This window comes from Hyperolius riggenbachi, chromosome 2 (genome assembly GCF_040937935.1).
Source record: "Hyperolius riggenbachi isolate aHypRig1 chromosome 2, aHypRig1.pri, whole genome shotgun sequence".
Classification (NCBI taxonomy): domain Eukaryota; kingdom Metazoa; phylum Chordata; class Amphibia; order Anura; family Hyperoliidae; genus Hyperolius; species Hyperolius riggenbachi.
The window spans coordinates 548,353,454-548,370,519 of record NC_090647.1 but is presented as its reverse complement, the minus strand read 5'-3'; the positions used below and the strand labels follow the sequence as shown (position 1 = coordinate 548,370,519).

Genomic DNA, 17,066 nt, shown 5'->3' with positions numbered 1-17,066 from the left:
GATTACAAAGTGACAGTGTCCTTCATTAGTAACGTATTAGGTCACCAGGAAGTAGGGCTGGTATACACATCCACTTTTGATTGACCAACGATTGGCCCTTTTTTACCACCTCCGTGTAATATGAGGGCCAATGGATTGTGAATACCATGAACAGATTGTGTAGGTAGGCTCTCATACTACATAGAAGCAGTACAATTGGCCGATCAAAATTGGATGTGTGTACTAGGCTTTATTTTACTCTAAATAATCCCCCAAAACTACCCTAATACTTCTGGGTCCAGTTGGAGCTTTGAACAAGAAACATAGCTCGACCATGGAGGGGAGGCGGGCGCGAAGTTGCGGGGCCATGCAGGACACCGAAGAAGCTCCAGGTATGGCCACCTGGTAAATTGACAGACAGGTACCCTTTATCTACCAGTAAGCAGTTAGCTTCTGATAGAAGCACTGCGACGTGTGTCAGTGTATTACAGGCACAAAAACAGGATTTACCATTTATCTTTGCAAAATATAGATCTGCTGAAAGCACCGGGTTTCTCAACATAAATGGAATTTTCCTTTACAGCGTACCCGATAGTTCTGAGGCTTCCCCGATCCTCTTACACTGCTCCATTCCTGCGCTGAGTCCCTGTAAACATATTTAACTAACTAAGAAATTAATAAAATAGTAAGCTTACGGGTAATCATAAGCCTTCGTCGAACTTGGTTCCTGCATATACAGGAAATAAGTATATGAAGGAACCAAGTCCGACGAAGGCTTATTATTAGCCGAAAGCTTACTGTTTATTCATCTCTAAGTTAGCCAATAAATGGTATCATCCTGATCGAAAACTTTTGCTTCTACTGATGGCTAACATGGTACAATACCCTACTAAACATATTTGACTAAACTGTTGAATATGTTGCCTGCAGGGATTGGCTTTCGAGTGGCGTACTACTCGAATTTGGAATTCAAATGAAGTCTAATGACTTCACTTGTGACCGCGGGATGGGGGTGTTAACTTACCCAGAACTCTTCGGGACGTCTGCGTTTCATTACGCGCCATAGGCGTAATGAAAGCGGTGTTGCATGGCTCACTACTGCGCTTCCTCTTTCAAGCCGGAAGGAGGGAGCGCGGAAGTGTGTGGTGGAATGCGGCTTTCATTACGCCCATTATGCCTAATGAAATGCAGACGTCCTGAAGAGTTCTGGGTAAGTTAACCCCCCCTCCCCCCATCCCGCAGTCACACGTGAAGTCATAGACCTCATCTGAATTCCGAATTCGAGTAGTGCGCTACTTGAAAGCCCAAGCCTGGTTGCCTGTGGCTGCGTTTTCCCCCGTGCATGTGCAAGGCCACACAGCACCTGTGCGAGTTCTGGCCACGCCTGCACAGTAGCATGGAGGTGCTCATGAACAGCTTTTAAAGGACCGCTATTGCAAATATCATAAGATTTTAAATACATATAAACACACACACACACAAATAAGAGGTACATTTCTTACTGAGGTAAATGACCTATACATTACTTTTCACCTATGTTCCTGTCACTTACAGTAGGTAGTAAAATCAAACCTCTGACATATCTGACAGGTTTTGGACTAGCCCATCTCCTTTGGGGGGGTTCTCAGGGATTTCTTTATTTTTAAAAAGTACTTACTGAATTGCAGCTGCTCAAGCCCACTGCCAAAATAGTGTGCAGCGAGCAGGGAGGCTGGCCATCATCTTTGTTTAAATCCTTTTTCAGGGAGTGTCTTTATAAAGAAAAAAGGCCCTGCTGAGAATCATCCATGAGGAGATGGACTAGTCCAAAACCTGTCAGTTCTGACAGATTTCTACTACCTACTGTGACAGCAACATAGGAGGAAAGTCATTTACAGCTCAGTTTACTCTGGAAGAAATGTACTGTTTTATATTTGTAGGTGTTTAACCACTTCCGCCTTCAGTCGTTTTCACTTTATGCATCCGAGCAATGTTCACCTCCCATTCATTAGCCTATAACTTTATCACCACTTGCCACAATGAACTGATCTAGATCTTGCTTTTTCCACCACCAATTAGGCTTTCTTTGGGTGGTACATTTTGCTAAGAGCTACTTTACTGTAAATGCATTTTAACAGGAAGAATAAGAAAAAAAACTGAAAAAAAAATCATTTCTCAGTTTTCCCCCATTGTAGTAATTAAAACCCACGTATTGTATTTGCCCATTTGTCCCGGTTATTACACTGTTTGACTTATGTCCCTATCACAATATATGGCGACAATATTTTATTTGGAAATAAAAGTGCATTTTTTCCGTTTTGCATCCATCAATATTTACAAGCTTATAATAAAAAAAATATATAGAAATATTTCATGTTTACATGGATATTTAAAAAGTTTAGACCCTTAGGTAAATATTTATGTGGGTTTTTTTTTTGTTTTATTTATGGTAATTTTTTTTTTATTAAACATGTTATTTGGGTATTTTTGGGAGGGTGGGATGTAAATAGTAATTTTTTTATAAAAATGTGTTAATTTTTTATTTTTTTTACATTTAGGTGTTGTTTTACTATTTATTTAGCCATGAGTTTATTTACATTACGTCACTCTAAGCGTAACATGTACACTTGGAAGAGTCAGAAAAAGCGAGGCTTCCGAGAGAAGTGGTCGCTTTTTCTGCCGGGGAGAGGAATCAATTATCGGGCACCACGTCCCGATTGATTGATTCCTGGGCTAACGATCCGAGGCCGGGAGCGCACGTGCACGATCGGCCGCGGGAGCGCACATGGCCTTCTGGACGTAGCTACTACGTCCAGAAGGCTTAAATGGTTAAAGAGGAACTCCAGTGAAAATAATGTAATGAACAGAAGTGCTTAATTTTTACAATAATTATGTATAAATGATTTAGTCAGTGTTTGCCCATTGTAAAAGCTTCCTTCTCCCTGATTTACATTCTGACATTTATCACATGGTGAAATGTTTACTGCTGGCAGGTGATGTCACTAGAAGTAGCTGCTGCTTGCTTTTTTGGCAGTTGGAAACAGCTGTTATTTCCCACAATGCAATAAGGCTCCTACAATGCGATGTCAGCACCATGGTCCTGACATCACACTGTGGGAGGGGTTTCACCACAATATCAGCCATACAGAGCTCCCCAATGATCTGTTTGAGAAAAGGTAAACATTTCTCTTGGAAAGGTGGTATCAGCTACTGATTGGGATGAAATGCAATCCTTGGTCACGGTTTCTCTTTAAATGTATGTTAAATTTTACACATTTTTGCAATAGTGGTCCTTTAAGTTCAGACACAGCCAGGACTTGTGCAGGCCCAGTGCATGGAGGGAAGCGCAACCGTGAGGAAGAGGGTCCCGGAAGTGGAGCGATCAAATCAATAAATCCTCTGGACCATCCAGACCTCTATATCCCTCTTATTTTAGGTCCACTTTAATTTTGTTTTCTACTTTAGCACTGCATCTGATCAGTATAACTCACCTGTGCTGATATCTACAGGACATTCCTCCTCCTTAATATTCTCCATCATTTCTCCGACCCTCATGGCCTGACAGTCACTCCTCACATGCATCTCCTCTTCTTCCACTTTAACTGTCATAATGTCGCCCTCCTCCGCAGACCGCTGATCACCCCTCACATCCGTCTCCTCTTCTTCTTTAACCTCAGTTTTTACAGCAGTCAACTCCTCACACTAATCCCAAAAGATTAAAAAAATAAAATACATTTTTTACACACAGTCAGCATGTATAACGATAAAGTTAAGGTTGCCATACACAACACAATTTTTATTTTTAGATTTCTTTAGAGTTCTTTGATTTTCTAGATTAGTTGTAGTCAATATACCACCTATATGCTTGTTTATAGTAAAATAGTGTTAAAAAAAAAAAAAAAAAAAAAGAATGAAGGAATGAATGAAAGAACGAGATTTTGTATATTCGTTTCCTACGTGTGTGATTTAAAGGGAACCCAAGGTGAGAGGGATATGGAGACTGCCATATTTATTTCCTTTCAAACAATACCATTTCTCCTGATCCTCTGGATGAGACGATGTACAGAGGCGCCAGTAGGATAAAAGGTACTAAAAGGCTTAAAATATCTGGGTGGTGGTGGTGGACCGACCAACCCAAAATGGACACGATGCTGTCAGTTAAAGTCAACAATAATTTATTCACATACTCCAAAACACACTGCGACGCGTTTCACGGGCATAGAAACCCGCTTCTTCAGGCATTAAACAATAGGAGTATCTCACAGTTCTAGGTCCTGATAGGGCTTGGCACCTCTGTACAGAGCATCGTGTCCATTTTTGGTCGGTTGGTCCACCACCACCACCCAGATATTTTAAGCCTTTTAGTACCTTTTATCCTACTGGCGCCTCTGTACATCGTCTCATCCAGTGAACCACCCTTGGTGGAAGGGTGATATACCCTCCTTTTCTTCTATCACAGAGAGCGACGTCTTAATCCTGAGTGGGGACAGGTTTATACTCCCCACCTGCCTATACAGTGGTTGCCTTAGCGGTAACCCGCGTTTGTAAGTATACTTACCTATCAATTTCACCCATCTTGGCTAATACCTACTACACTATATTGGGCTCTCGGTTTGTTTGTTTTTATCTCCTGATCCTCTGCCTTTAATACTTTTAGCCATAGACCCTAAACAAGCATGCAGCAGATCAGGTACTCCGACTCAGATGACTCAGGTCTTACTGGATTAGCAATATGCTTGTTCCAGGGTTTTGACTTACACTACTTATGCCAGAAGATCAGCTGGGCTGCCAGGCAACCACCAAGGCAATAAATATGGCAGCCTTCATATATATCCCTCTCACCTCGGGTTCCCTCTAAAAAGGAATTTTAGTGAAAATAATTTACATATGGTAAAAAAAAAAAGCAATTTTATTAATTATGCAGTCAATATTTTTTCCATTGTAAAATCTTTCTTCAGCCTATTTTATATTCTGAAATGTATCAGAGGTGTCGACACCTTTACGGCTGACAGGTGTATCACTGTCTGTGTAGGTTTTCTCCGGGCACTCCGGTTTCCTCCCACATCACAAAAACATACAGATAAGTTAAAATTGTCCCTTTTAACTTATCTGTATGTTTTTGTGATGTGAGCACTCATTAAAAATGACATTGTGACTTACCTGGGGATTTCTTCAGCCCACCGTAGGCCGCAAGGTCCCCCGGCGTCCTCCCATCTCCTCTCCTGGTCCCGCTGGTGCACTGGCGTAACAATAGGGGATGCGACCCCTGCCACCGCAGGGCCCGCTCAGGGACTTTTGGGGGGCAGGAGGGGTCACAGCATAAGAGGAGAGCGTGGCCGCAGATCGGTGGGGAGGGGGGACATTCCGCCCCCCTCCCTCACCTCGGGCTCTCCTCTCAGCGCTCCCCCTCCTGCAATCATTGGTGGCAGCGGGCAGCAGGCTGAACACATTACCTCCTTCTCGCCGGAAGTCTTCCGTTCTCTAAGAGCAACTTCCTGTTTACACAGGAAGTTGCATGAAGCTCTTAGAGATCGGAAGACCTCCAGCGAGAAAGAGGTAAAGTGTCCAGTCTGCCGCCACCTGCCTGCTGCCACCAATGATTGCAGGAGGGGGAGCGCTGAGAGGAGAGCCCGAGGTGAGGGAGGGGGGGAATGTCCCCCCTCCCCACTGATCTGCGGCCACGCTCTCCTCTTATGCTGCGACCCCTCCTGCCCCCCCAAAAGTCCCTGAGCGGGCCCAGGGGGGGTGGGGCTGCAGATTTTTTTTTTTGCAGGGGGGCCCGGGGATTTCTAGGTACGCCCCTGCGCTGGTGGCTCCGTTACTGGCGACTTTTGGGCTGCAAGTTATGCTCCTCTCCCGGTGACGGCTGGCGGTTCCCTTATGGTACAACTTCAGCCTGAAGTCGTCCGGTCTGCTTCATGCACATGCGCAGTTCTCTAATATTGAACCGCGCATGTGCAGGACTCTCACGCCGGACGGGGTGATGACACAGATAGGTAAAGCAGGAAGCAGGCCTGACGACTTCAGGCCAAAGTCTTATCATAACGGAGCCACCAGCCGGGACCGGGAGAGGAGCCAGGAGGACGTTGGGGGAACTTGCGGCCTACGGTGGGCTGGAGGAAGCCCCAGGTACATCAAAATTTCATTTCTAATGAGTGCTCAGGGTCCCTTTAACTGGCTTCCCCCTAAATTGGCCCAATAATTAACATACATACACTACACGATACAAACACAGTGTTCTCCCCAGGCTCTTTTAGCCGGGTGCTCCACCCAACTAGTTTTGGTGAGCACCCGGCTGTCATTGGCTCACCTCTTCCTATGCTGTAACCAGAGTTGATCACCGGCCCTGCATTCTCTCATCTCGCCCCACCCGACTACTTTTTCATGCCACCCAGCTAGAAAAAATTTCTGGCGAGAACACTGATACATAAACATGTGACTATGGTAGAGATTAGATTGTGAGCTCCTCTGAGGACAGTTCAGTGACAAGACAATATACTCTGTACAGCACATACTAAATAATAATAATAATAAATTAATTTGGTTAAATAACCACAACACAGAACAATAATAACAATCTCATAACATTTTTGTTCTCTGCAGACCCTCAGTCCCACCTACCTGATAATGGTGGTGGATAGTGGAATCTTCCTGCGTACAATCCTTGGAAGGAAGAGTACAGCTCTCTGGTGGGTTTCTGCTGTTACTGGATCCATCTGACGAAACACACATACCAGCTGAATACAAAACAGAATCTTTCCTTCTTAAAGAGACTCCGTAAGAAAAATTGCATCTGGTTTTTTATCATCCTACAAGTTCCAAAAGCTATTCTAATGTGTTCTGGCTTACTGCAGCACGTTCTACTATCACCATCTCTGTAATAAATCAACTTATCTCTCTCTTGTCAGACTTGTCAGCCTGTGTGTGGAAGGCTGCCAAGTTCTTCAGTGTTGTGGTTCTGTGATGCATCTCCCCCCTCCAGGCCCCTCTCTGCACACTGCCTGTGTATTATTTAGATTAGGGCAGTTTCTCTCTTCTCTCTTATCTTTTACAAGCTGGATAAATCCTCCTCTGAGCTGGCTGGGCTTTCACATACTGAGGAATTGCATACAGGCAGAGCTGTCTGCACTCTGCAGGAAGAAACAGCCTGACACTTCAGTGGAAGATAGCTGCAGGGGGAAAGAAACACACAAATGATCTCTTGAGATTCAAAAGGAAGGCTGTATACAGCCTGCTTGTGTATGAATGTATGTTCTATATGTGGACATACTGTACATCAACCTACTTCCTGTTTTGGTGGCCATTTTGTTTGTTTATAAACAGACTTTTTAAAACGGTTTTTAACCACTTTTAATGCGGCGAGGAGCGGCGAAATTGTGACAGAGGGGAATAGGAGATGTCCCCTAACACACTGGTATATTTACTTTTGTGCGATTTTAACAATACAGATTCTCTTTAAAACAGAAGGTATTATTATTATTCAGGTTGGAGTGTGCTTCTGGGCTGTCCCACAACAATGCATCACTGCTGAACATGCAAATCATCCTTTGTTGTCCCTGTAAGCTAAACACACCTCCAGATCCGCTGGAATGCAATGATGAGTCAGCTTGTAAATTGTACAGAGCCACAATAATCCAACATGCATAGAGACTGTTTCGGACTGGTTGATCCTCATCAGTGCATGGCATGGGGTAGGACTTGAAGAACTCAGAGTTACAGACTACCCACCAAGCTCGTGGTGAACCAGAACTCCCAAAAGTGTGTAAGGGGCTAAAAAAAGGACCGAAAAAGCCCTTTTACGAAAATGTTATGCAAAACAGAAGTAGTAGAAGTAGCTAAAACTTAAAAAAAAAAAAATGGGGGAGGCAGTGGTGGACTTGCCTCCTCCAAGCAGACACAAAAATAGGTTGATATATCAACAAGCAAATTTATTTATATATAAACTCTAAAGGGTCAAAGCAACGCGTTTCGCAGGTGTGGCCCTGCTTCATAAGGCAATGGAGATGGAACATACAGCAACAGGTGTCTATGACTCAGCCTAGCACCCCATGGTGGAAGGGTGCTAACCCTTTGTTTCCAGATCTACAGAGAGCGACTTTTTAATCCTGAGTGGGGGCAGGTCTAATCTCCCCACCTGCATCTACAGTGGTTGCCTTAGTGGTAACCCAGGTTTGGGAGTATAACTTTACACACTGGCCTCTCATCACCCACATCCATCCAGTACATACTGCACTATATTGGGCTCTCAGTGTTTTCTCTCTCGTTTCCTTAAAACAGAAGGTCTATGTGATTTTTCAGGTTGGAGTGAGCTCTGAGGTGTCCCAGAATGCATCACTGCTGAATATGCAATCTGTAGCTCTGTGCGTTTCACTCTGGATGCATGGACAGTAATGCTGTTCTATCTTTATGATTGAAGTAGTCTTGGGCTCAAACCAAACATTTCACTTCAGCCAACTCTGAGGGCTATGGCCCACTACAGCGATTGCAAAAGCGCTAGTCTAATGACAGTCAATGGTCACAAACCCACAGGAGCGCTTGTAATTTAGTGAAATCGTAATCGGGGGTCCTGCAGCATTTTTGGGGAGAATTTGCGCACCAATACAAAGTATAGGAGTGCTGCAAAATCGCTTCTGTGTGCCACAATTGATGTAGACTAACGTTTTCCCTGAATGTGGGGTCCGTGCGCCGGCTTCTGCCATGTAGCCCTGCCCCCTTGCACAGAAGTGATGACATCAGTGTTCTCCCCAGGCTCTTTTAGCCGGATGTTCCACCCGGCTACTTTTGGTGACCACCCGGCTGTCATCGGCTCACTTCTTCATCCTCCTCCTATTGCTGTTAGCAGAGTTTTGCTGGACCTGCATTCCCCCATCGCTCCTGACCCGGCTACTTTTTTATGCCACCCTGGACATCATATGCAAGGGGGTAGGGCGACACTCCGGAAGCCAGCGCAGGGTCCGGGCATGCAGGGAAATTGTATTCAACAGGCAGAATGCAAATTGCAAGCACGGCCAAAAATGGTGAACAAAGCGCTTGTGCTTCAGGAAGAGCAAGCGCTGCTCCCATTGGGCACCTGACCTGACCCTAATTTTGTGAGAAAGCAGTAGACGTATCAATCTGTCGTAATATTACCGTGCATGCACAGCGCAGAACGATATTACTGCTAAGGGGCCCATACACTGGTCGATTTCAGCCAATGATCGATTTGCGGCCGATTTTGATCAATTTGATCTGACAGGATGGAAAATCTAGGTCAATCTGCTGCTGGCAGCAGATCGATGGCCCATAGAATTGCATTGGATCTAATGGTGCAGTAATGCATTTAGATCGATTTTCATCTGTTCCTAGTGTGTGGCACACATCAGATAGATTCCTGTCAGATTCGACTTGACAGGCATCTGACAGGAATCTGTTGGCCGAATCTGCTCCAAATCTATAAGTGTATGGCCACCTTTACCTCTTGTGTAAAGGGGCCCATACACTGGTAGATTTCAGCCATCGATCGTTCTATCGATTCTATAGAATCGATCAGAAATCAATTATTTCAAATCTATCGATCGATTTGTAGCCGATTTCGAAGGATTTTGATCTGACAGGATGGAAGATCCAGGCTGATCTGCTGCTGGCAGCAGATCCATGGCCCATAGAGTTGCATTGGATCTAATGGTCCAATAATGCATTTAGATAAGATTTCCAATAGATATAATTGTGAAATCTATTGGAAATCTGTTCCTAGTGTGTGGCACACATCGGATAGATTCCCGTCAGATTCGATTTGACAGGCATCTGATAGAAAATCGATCAGCTGGGGGAACAGGTTATCGAGGGGGCGATGCGGAGAAGGCTGATTGACAAGCCTCAGATAAACAAAGCAGGCTAGCAACAAGCAGATTGTCGCTAGCCTGACGATCTTTTCAGGGGGGCAGCAGAGCGCAGGGGGGACTGGCAGTGGCAATAGAATGACACAGAGGCATGACATTGTGCACATGACATGCTTCTGGGTCCTATTAGGATTTCAATATTCCGCCTCGGGTTCTCTTTAAAGGTTATTATGCTGTTGTGTATCTTTTAGAGCAGAAAGGAGTTCTGAGTTCATGTCCACTTTAAAGGGCAACTGGAGTGAGAGGAATATGGAGGCTGCCACATTTATTTCCTTTTAAACAATACCAGTTGCCTGGCAGCCCTGCTGGTCTGTTTGGCTGCAGTAGTATCTGAACAACACTAGTAAGAAGTATGCAGCTAAACTTGTCAGATCTGACAATAATGTCAGAAACGCCTGATCTGCTGCATGCTTGTTCAGGGGCTATAGCTAAAAGTATTAGAGGCACAAGATGAGCAGAACAGCCATGCGACTGGTTTTCTTTATGAGGAAATAAATATGACAGCCTCCATATACCACTCGCTTCAGTTGTCCTTTAGTGCACACTCTCAACAAACCTTGGAACTTTCCTTCAAGCTTCTAACTGTAAAATAAAATGTCAGCATTTGGTGATTATTACATACCTGTGCCAATATCTTCCGGAAATTCCTCTTTAATGTTCTTCATCGTTTCATCATCCTTCACGGACTGCCGGTCACTCGTCACATTCATTTCTTCATTTTTAATGTTCATTGTATCACCCTCATCGGCAGACTGCTGATCACTCCTCATACATGTTATCTTTTCTTCTTCCTTTCTAGTCCTCCTCTTGTCCCCCTCCTCCGCAGACTGCTGATCACTCTTCACACATGTTGTCTTTTCTTCTTCCTTACTAGTTCTCCTCCTGTCTCCCTCCTCCACAGACTGATGATCACTCCTCACACGTGTCTCTTCTTCTTTAATAGTCCTCCTCATGTCCCCCTCCTCCACAGACTGCTGATCACTCCTCACACACATTGTCTCTTCTTCTTTAATACTCCTCCTCTTGTCCCCCTCCTCAGCAGACTGCTGATCACTCCTCACACATGTTGTCTCTTCTTCTTTAATAGTCCTCCTCATGTTCCCCTCCTCCACAGACTGCTGATCACTCCTCACACACATTGTCTCTTCTTCTTTAATAGTCCTCCTCTTGTCCCCCTCCTCAGCAGACTGCTGATCACTCCTCACACATGTTGTCTCTTCCTCTTCTTCTTTAACCTCAGTTTTCATGCCAGCCAGTTCCTCACACTAGACGCACATGAAAAATACATTTTACATTCAGTCAGTATGAATAAAGTTAAGGTGCCCATACATTAATTAACTTACAGCATTGATTGATGAGGCAACGTGGCCAGCTGATAGATCGCTTCAATCAATTTCCGAACAAACAATCCAACATACTGGAAAGATCGTGCTCAAATAGGTTTGGTTTGGTGTGCTGCAATAAAAGCGTTCAATATTCCTATGAGCGACGGACAGTCTCCCCCCAAGTGTAACGTCTTGTCAGATCTGACAATAAAAAGGTCAAAAACTCCTGATCTGCATCATGCTTGTTCAGGGTCTATGGCTAAAAGTATTATAGGCAGAGGATTAGCAGTACAGCCAGGTAACTGGTATTGCTTAAAATAAATAAATATGGCACCCTCCATATCCCTCTCACTTAAGTTGTCCTTTAAGACAGCACAGAACAATATAGGGCCATTGGCTGCCAATTAATGAGAGGATCAATTTCAAACTCTTAACCCTAACCTACAAAATTCTTCACAATCTCTATCTCTCTCCTGTACATCTCCCTTGTTTCCAGATACCAACCCAAACGCAATCTCCGATCTGCACATGATTTTCTATTATCCTCCTCTAGAATCACCTCCTCGCATTCACGTATACAAGACTTCTCACATGCTTCACCTCTCCTCTGGAATCTCCTTCCACAACACATCCATCACTCTCCAACCTTGGGTATCTTTAAACGGTCCCTCAAAACTCACTTTTTCAGACAAGCAAATGCTCTACCTTAGGCCATTCTCCTTTTGGTGATGGATAGTGTACTGGTTAAGGGCTCTGCCTTTGACATGGGAGACCAGGGTTCGAATCCTGGCTAGGTCAAGTACCTATTCAGTAAGGAGTTCAAGGCAAGACTCCCTAACACTGCAGGGTGGCCTCTTGAGCACGTCCCAGTGGCTGCAGCTCTTGAGCGCTTTGAGCCCAACAGGAGAAAAGCGCTATACAAATGTTCGGATTATTATTATTATTTTATACTTCTGGCCAACTTGCATGCCTTACTATATAAACTAAAAACACACAGCCTCTAGGTATGCATATTGCATAATACCCCCACCTATTCCATGTAGATTGTAAGCTCGCAAGGGCAGGGCTCTCTCACCCTTTTGTGTCTTGGAAATTGTTACACATTTTATTCATTGTGTTACTTTTGTCACTGTAATTACCAATTCTGTATCTTGTACCAATTCTGTATTTTGTCTATTGGTGTATACTATTGTCATTATTATTATTATTATTATGTACCTCATATTTGTTTCTTACTTTATACTATAATATGTTGGCACTTTATAAATCAATAACAATACTAATTGCTACGCAGAGACAAAGTATTTAATGATTGTCAGCTGAAACGGTTGTTCTCAGGCAACAATTATCGCATGTGTCTGGGCAGCACGGTGGCACAGTGCTTAGCGCTCTTGCATTGCAGCACTGGATTCCCGGTTCGAATCCCAGCCAGGGCAACATCTGCAAGGAGTTTGTATGTTCTCCCTGTGTCTGCGTGGGTTTACTCTGGGCACTCTGGTTTCCTCTCTCATTCCAAAAACATACAGATAAGTTAACTGGCTTCCCCCTAAAATTGGCCCTAGACTATGATACATGCACTACACAATACATACATAGACATACGACTATGGTAGGGATTAGCTTGTGAGCTCCTCTGAGGGACAGTTAAGTGACAAGACAATATACTCTGTACAGCGCTGCGGAAGATGCCAGCGCTATATAAACACTAAATAATAATAATCGCTTTAGTGAATTGAAGCCACTGTGGGGTAAATAAGGCGTTTGGGCACAAAAGATAGCTGGGACACCATATGGGGGCATACATTCGCTTTCGCCGCCCAGTCACTTTGGCGCAGGGTGAGCTGGTCGACAACTCACCCTGCTGCCGCTGAAATTCCGGGCGGCGATTATTACTATTCCCCCTCCGAGTCATAGCAACAAGGGAGAAGTAATTTGGGGTCAGGCAATCACCAGATCCCCGAATCACTCATGTGCAGGGCGCAGGCTGTAGCATTACTGCTGCAGGCCCACCAAATGCTATGCAGTGCAGGGAGAAGCCCTGCCTCGTCCTATCAGAGCCACTGTCTGCGGGGGACCCCTGTAACCCCTAGAACCTGCACACATTCTGCAGCAGACACAGGGAAACTGGAGCATTCTCTCCTCCTGTGTCACCAGTTCTCTCTGTTCTGTGTAGCTGCTGCTGCTGGTGATGGGAGAGGGAATGACTGGGTGCTGCTAACAAAAAACTATATATACATTACCTCATTTGCCACCTCTCACTTCCCTTCTGTAAGGAAGATACAAAATACATGAGAGCTGAAGGACCTTCCTGATGTCATCGGGTCATGTGACCACCGCCCATGTGATCTGCATGCTTCCTGTTCTCAGAGCAGCAGAGAGTGTGAGCAATGAATGAGATTCCCTATCACAGAACTGAGAGCAGCTGTGTGGGATGCTCATGTTGTGCTAGGAATACACGGGTCGATTTTGCCGATCGATTCTCCTGCTCGATTCTGCAGTCAATTCTCTTATATTTTTCTCGTTTTTCTTATGTATTTCCATTCACTTCAATCCGGAATCGAGTGGCGAAACGATCGGGCGGGAGATTGCATACCTCCCAACTTTTTGAGATGAGAAAAAGGGACACTTAAGCCACGTCCCTGCCACACCCCTGGCCATGCCTCTAGTCACGCATACCATAAAGATTTCATAAGAAAAATATGTTGTTTTATAATTCAAACCACACTGGTCCTTTCTATCCTGGTTCATTTTACTTCATAGTAACATTTTAAAATTAGTATTATATCAATTTAAAGGATGGGAATAAAGTTTAGAGTCAATCAAACACATTTTTAGTATAGAAATATATATATTTACATAGAAAGAGGGACAAATGAGGGTGAAAGAGGGACTATCCCTCCCAAAAAGGGACAGTTGGGAGCTATGGTATATGTAGTCAGGTGTATATGTCCCCAGTATATGTAGCCAGAGGTATATGTCCCCAGTTTATGTAGGCAGGGGTATATGTCCCAGTATATTTAGGCAGGGGTATATGTCCCCAGTATATGTAGCCAGGGGTATATGTCCCCAGAATATGTAGCCAGGGGTATATGAATGTCCCCAGTATATGTAGACAGGGGTATATGTCCCCAGTATATGTAGCCAGGTGTATATGTGTCCCAGTATATGTAGCCAGGTGTATATGTGCCCAGTATATGTAGCCAGGGGGATATGTGCCCAGTATATGTAGCCAGGGTTATTGGGCAGGAGAAGAGGGAAAAAAAAGGATCGAGGCACCAGCCGCAAAACAGTGTACTAATGCGGCGGGGAGCAGAGCGGACATCACTCCTTCCTCCCTCCCTCCATCTCCATTATGGCACCCCTCGTGAGTCCCCATCATGAAATGGAGAGATCGTGCGCAGCGGGCAGCGGGTGTTTAGTTAACATACCGTTCCAGCGGCCGGCTTCCTACTTCCTGTTTCGTGGAAACAGGAAGTAGGAAGCCGGTCACCGAACGGTATGTAAACTAAACACCCGCTGGCCGCTACGCACGATCTCTCCATTTCATGATGGGGACTCACGAGGGGGGCCATGATGGAGAGGGTAAAATGGCGAAACCGAGAGCCCAGTATAGTGTAGTATGTACTGGAACCAGTAGAGGCAATGATAAGTAAGTATTATACTCACAAGCATGGGTTACCGCTTTAGGCAACCACTGTAAAGGCAGGTGGGGAGATTAGACCTGTCCCCACTCAGGAATAAGATGTCGCTCTCTGAAGACGGAAAAGAGTGTGTAACAGCCTTCCACCAGGGTTGAAAACTTTGATAATGGGATGTACAGAGGCGCCAAAAGGATAAAAGTATGCTAAAAGATTTAACAAATCTGTGTATGGTATGCACCAATGGGGGAAAAAAAATCAGAAAAAGATGACGTGCCAAGACTCAAATCACCTATGCACTCTCAGGTGATTAGTAAAGTCCAATTCCAAATGAGTCGGCACCGTCTTTGTAAAAATAGCTCTTTATTCCATATCAGAAGTTAAAATAGAACAGCATGGTGTATGGCAGGACAGCTGTCCTGCCATACACCATGCTATTCTATTTTGACTTCTGATATGGAATAAAGAGCTATTTTTACAAAGATGGTGCAGACTCATTTTGAATTTGCTAAAAGATTTAAAACATTCGGGTAGCGGTGGTGGACCGGTCACTCCAAAAAGGACATGAAGTCGTCGCTTGAATGAAAGACAATTTAATCATATACTCCACGAACAAATCGCAACGCGTTTCACTGGCACAATCCCGCTTCATCAGGCATTAAACATACGGAGTATCACACGGCTCAAGGTCCAAAACACGCTTGGCACCTCTGTGTACCAGAGCAGCGCCATATGATGTAAACAGCAGGGATTTCAAACCCGCGTGTTTACATTTCGCCTGCAAGCCGCGATCGGTGGCTCGCAAGTTGTTCACAGAGACACACTCCGTGAACTGACATGGAAATGTAATACAACTTAATACCTAGGTCCGCCAATCGGCTGACCATGGTCGTTAAGTGGTTAAGTTGAATTACTGAAATAAATGAACTTTTGCCCAATATATTAATTTTGTTGAGTTTCTTAGACAGTTGCCAAGTCTAACTACCAAAATAACAAAATACCAGCCAGCCTACCTACTTACCATTTTGGCAGTTAGACTTAGCAACTGCCGTTCAGGAAATGCTTTTGAAAACAAAGAAAACTCTGAGAATCCTCCATGAGGAGATGGACTAGTCCCAAACCTGGCGGTTCTATCAGATGTTATCTGCTTACTTTTTTTTTGCTGTAGTGGTCATTTAAGGAAATAAATATGGCAGCCTCCACATCCCTCTCAGGTCGGTTGTCCTTTTAGGCATCTTTTCCACGGACTGTTGATAGACAGTGAAATGCCTCTCAAACTCTCACAACTGCTCACTGATATCTGGTAACTGCTTGTTGCTGCCTGGTAACTGCTCTCTGCTGCCTGGTAACTGCTAGATGAACACACAGTTCAACAGTCCGTGGAAAAGAGGCCTAAGCCTGCTACGTTACACACCTATCATTTTGATTGGCCAGTCTCTAAGGCTATGTTAGGCCTCTTTTCCCACGGACTGTTGAGTTGTGTGCTCGGCAATCAGTTACCAGGCAGCAACAAGCAGTTACCAGGTATCAGTGAGCAGTTGTGAGAGTTTGAGAGGCATTTCACTGTCTATCAACAGTCCGTGGAAAAGAGGCCTAAAAGGACAACAGACCTGAGAGGGATGTGGAGGCTGCCATATTTATTTCCTTAAAGAGACTCTGTAACATTAAAAAGATCCCCTGGGGGGTACTCACCTCGGGTGGGGGAAGCCTCCGGATCCTAATGAGGCTTCCCACGCCGTCCTCTGTCCCACGGGGGTCTCTCCGCAGCCCTCCGAACAGCCGGCGACTGTGCCGACTGTTAGTTTAATATTTACCTTTGCTGGCTCCAGCGGGGGGCGCTGTGGAGGCTTTCCGTTCCGAACTACACGGAAATACCCGATCTCAGTCGGGTCCGCTCTACTGCGCAGGCGCCGGAAACTTGCGCCTGCGCAGTAGAGCAGACCCGACGGCGATCGGGTATTTCCGTGTAGTTCGGAGCCGACAGCCGTCAGAGCGCCTGCGCTGGAGCCAGGAAGGTAAATAATGACGTCACCGCTGCCCGGACTCCACGGAGGGCTGCAGCGAGACCCCTGACGGATGGAGGACGGCGTGGGAAGCCTCATTAGGATCCGGAGGCTTCCCCCACCCGAGGTGAGTACCCCCCAGGGGATCTTTTTATGTTACAGATCCTCTTTAAAGGGCCACTACAGCAAAAAAAAAAAAAAAAAAAAAGTAAGCAGGTAACATCTGATAGAAAGGCAGCAACAAGCATTGCCAGACAGCAGCAA

At 44.9% G+C, this 17,066-nt stretch overlaps 1 protein-coding gene across 4 annotated transcripts in view; it reads right to left on the bottom strand.

The window, feature by feature from the left end:
- LOC137547340 (zinc finger protein 11-like) overlaps positions 1 to 13,490 on the bottom strand; it is a 31,628-nt gene extending 18,138 nt beyond the window's left edge. For 3 of the 4 annotated variants that reach the window (XM_068270834.1, XM_068270836.1, XM_068270837.1), the window contains exons 1-4: positions 13,402 to 13,490; positions 10,459 to 11,101; positions 6,580 to 6,674; positions 3,450 to 3,660 (exon numbers count right to left, since the gene is read on the bottom strand). In XM_068270834.1, the coding sequence (XP_068126935.1) occupies positions 3,450 to 3,660; positions 6,580 to 6,674; positions 10,459 to 11,083 (931 nt within the window). In that variant the 5' untranslated portion in view covers positions 11,084 to 11,101; positions 13,402 to 13,490. Of the gene's footprint in view, positions 1 to 3,449; positions 3,661 to 6,579; positions 6,675 to 10,458; positions 11,102 to 11,179; positions 11,251 to 13,401 lie in introns of those variants that run through there. The other variant, XM_068270835.1, reaches the window with a different exon arrangement.
- Positions 13,491 to 17,066: the final 3,576 nt, after the last annotated feature.